At 35.9% G+C, this 2404-nt stretch overlaps 1 protein-coding gene across 1 annotated transcript; it reads left to right on the top strand.

Moving 5' to 3' along the window:
• The first annotated feature begins 392 nt into the window (after positions 1-392).
• Positions 393-1214, top strand: LOC143531720 (uncharacterized). Its single transcript, XM_077026967.1, has one exon. It carries the CDS (start codon positions 393-395, stop codon positions 1212-1214), a length of 822 nt encoding a protein of 273 aa, XP_076883082.1.
• The last annotated feature ends 1190 nt before the right edge of the window (positions 1215-2404 follow it).

Here is a 2404-nt window from a genome sequence, read left to right on the forward strand (position 1 = left end):
CAAGACATTCCTTACCTATCCGTGACAAATCCTTCAAGTTTACAATCAGGTCCTACATCATTTGAACCTTCAAATTGCCAAAATTCCAAAAAGATGTCTTTTAACGGATATGTCACATCAACATATATGTTATTCACGTATAACATATCCGGCGTATAACATATACGTCATATATGTTATAAGGTGAAAAACATATACGTGTGTATACATATACGTCGGATACATCTTATACGTTGACCTTCATACATATCCGTGAACAAGAGCATAAGACACTTATACGTTGATTCATATTGACCAGTGTCATATACGTTGACCTACCTTGATCAGTTTCATATCCGTTACCAGAAACATATCCGTTTGACCAGAAGTAATACACATTAACTTTATTCGATATGGAAAACCTAAGTGCGTTCGTGTCACAGCCGTCTACTCTACTTCAGAATATTAATTTGGAAAATGAAATGGGAACTTCCAACAAGCCTCCTAAACTACTGAGAATGGAAGACTATCCTTCATGGGCTGACAAATTCAAGACGTATGTTCAAGCATTGAACTATGATACATGGACTGCCGTGGAGGAAGAGTATATAATTCCCAAGAATGAGAATGGAGAAAAACACAGATTATCTCAGATTGCTGATGCAAATAAAGATTCATTCCTTAAAGAGAAGAAGATGTTGAATCTATTTCAACAGTCCATCAAAGCTGAGATCTTTCAACTTTTGCAACACAATGGTTCTTGCTACTCAATTTGGCAAGCATTGTTGAATAAAGATCGTGGAAATCCCAACATGAGAAAGAGCAAAATTGCTTTGCTGAAGAAAGAATTTGACATATTCACTCAAGTTAAGGGTGAATCATTTGCTCAATTGATTGAAAGATACTATTATCTTGTGAATGAGATGATGAGACTGAATATTGACAAGCCTGAGTATGAGTACATAGATAAACTTGCAGATGCTTTACCTGACGAATGGGGCACTTTTATCTTGATTCAACAATCAAACCCCATTGCTTATGCTCGTCTGAATTTGGCAAGCTTCCTCGAGAAACTTGAAGCTCATGACTTGGAACTGAGAAAGAAACAAAAGATGAAATCTACAGTCGTATCACAAGATGTGGGATTGTATTACAAGAATTCTCTTTCAAGTGTTACTCCAAATCCCAAGATTCATACTGCATTTAGTGCTGAATCAATCAGTCAAGTTGTGTAACAAATGTTACTGCTACTCCTCAATTTAGTAGTAGTTATTCTGGAACAACTCCAATTACTCAAGCTTCAAGTTCAAAAGATTATGATGTTATCCAGTGTAATATAGCAGTGAATTTGACAAATACTGGACATGAGCACTGATACTATCAAGGAACATATGGCTTTTCTAGGATCTGTTCTAGAATCATATGAGTGTTTAGTGGCGGGTCGCATTGGAAATTACAACATGACTAAAGAAGATTGTGAACAGATAGACTCGGAGGAAATGGAAATGATTGATATAAGATGGTGTATGGCCAGTGTTATTAGAAGTGCTCAAAGATTCCAAGAGGTTACTGGTCGAAACATGCTTGATGGTATAACGTCTAAATTAGGCTTTGACAAGTCTAAGGTGAGATGTTTTCAATGCAAGGAGAAGGGTCATTTTAATAGGGAATGTACAAGTAAGAGTGTTGATGATATTGCTGCAAATCCTTTTGGACGAGACTACTACAAACAAGCTATATATCATCATCCAGAAGGTGGATCATATAAGGAAAAGAAACCTATTGAAGCATCAACTTCGCAACAAAAAGCAGCTACATCCCAAGTTGATGAAGGTTTCACTTGGAATTCTGTATTCCAACCAAATGTAGCTCAAGTGGTGGATAAGGACAAAAAGGAGGTTATTTCTGAAAGTGTAATCAAGATGGATAATTTGGTTAAAGACAAGGATGAAGTTAAGACTGAGACTCAAGAGTCTAATGATGCAGTTGAAGACAGGAATGTGAATGAAGATAGCAACAATGAGAAAGAAGTTGTTTGTGATACTTCCGATTATGAACTTCCTCGAACTTATGATAAAATTCATGAAGTTCCTTCTGATTATCTTATCTCATTATTTCCTCCTAATATTGTTGAAAGTTTTGCAGGTTGGTTTTATGAGGAGGATGTTCCACAAGGAAAAATTGATTTTGGTGTGGAAGAAAATGATGAAATTACAGAAGTCATCAAGTCAGGAGATGACAAGGTTGTTTGTGTTAATGAAAAAATTGTTGAGAATAAGTTTGTTGAAGGAGTGGTAGAAGACATCACTGATGTTGACTCAGAAACTGCAAGTGAAGAAGTAATTGATCAAGAATTCATGGCCAATGAGGTAATTCTAAACTCAAATCTATGTGAAAAATGTGAATGACCATGTTATGAATTTGA

This window comes from Bidens hawaiensis, unplaced genomic scaffold (assembly GCF_021521415.1).
Source record: "Bidens hawaiensis isolate Kalapana, Puna unplaced genomic scaffold, B.hawaiensis_p1.1 tig00000697_1, whole genome shotgun sequence".
NCBI lineage: Eukaryota > Viridiplantae > Streptophyta > Magnoliopsida > Asterales > Asteraceae > Bidens > Bidens hawaiensis.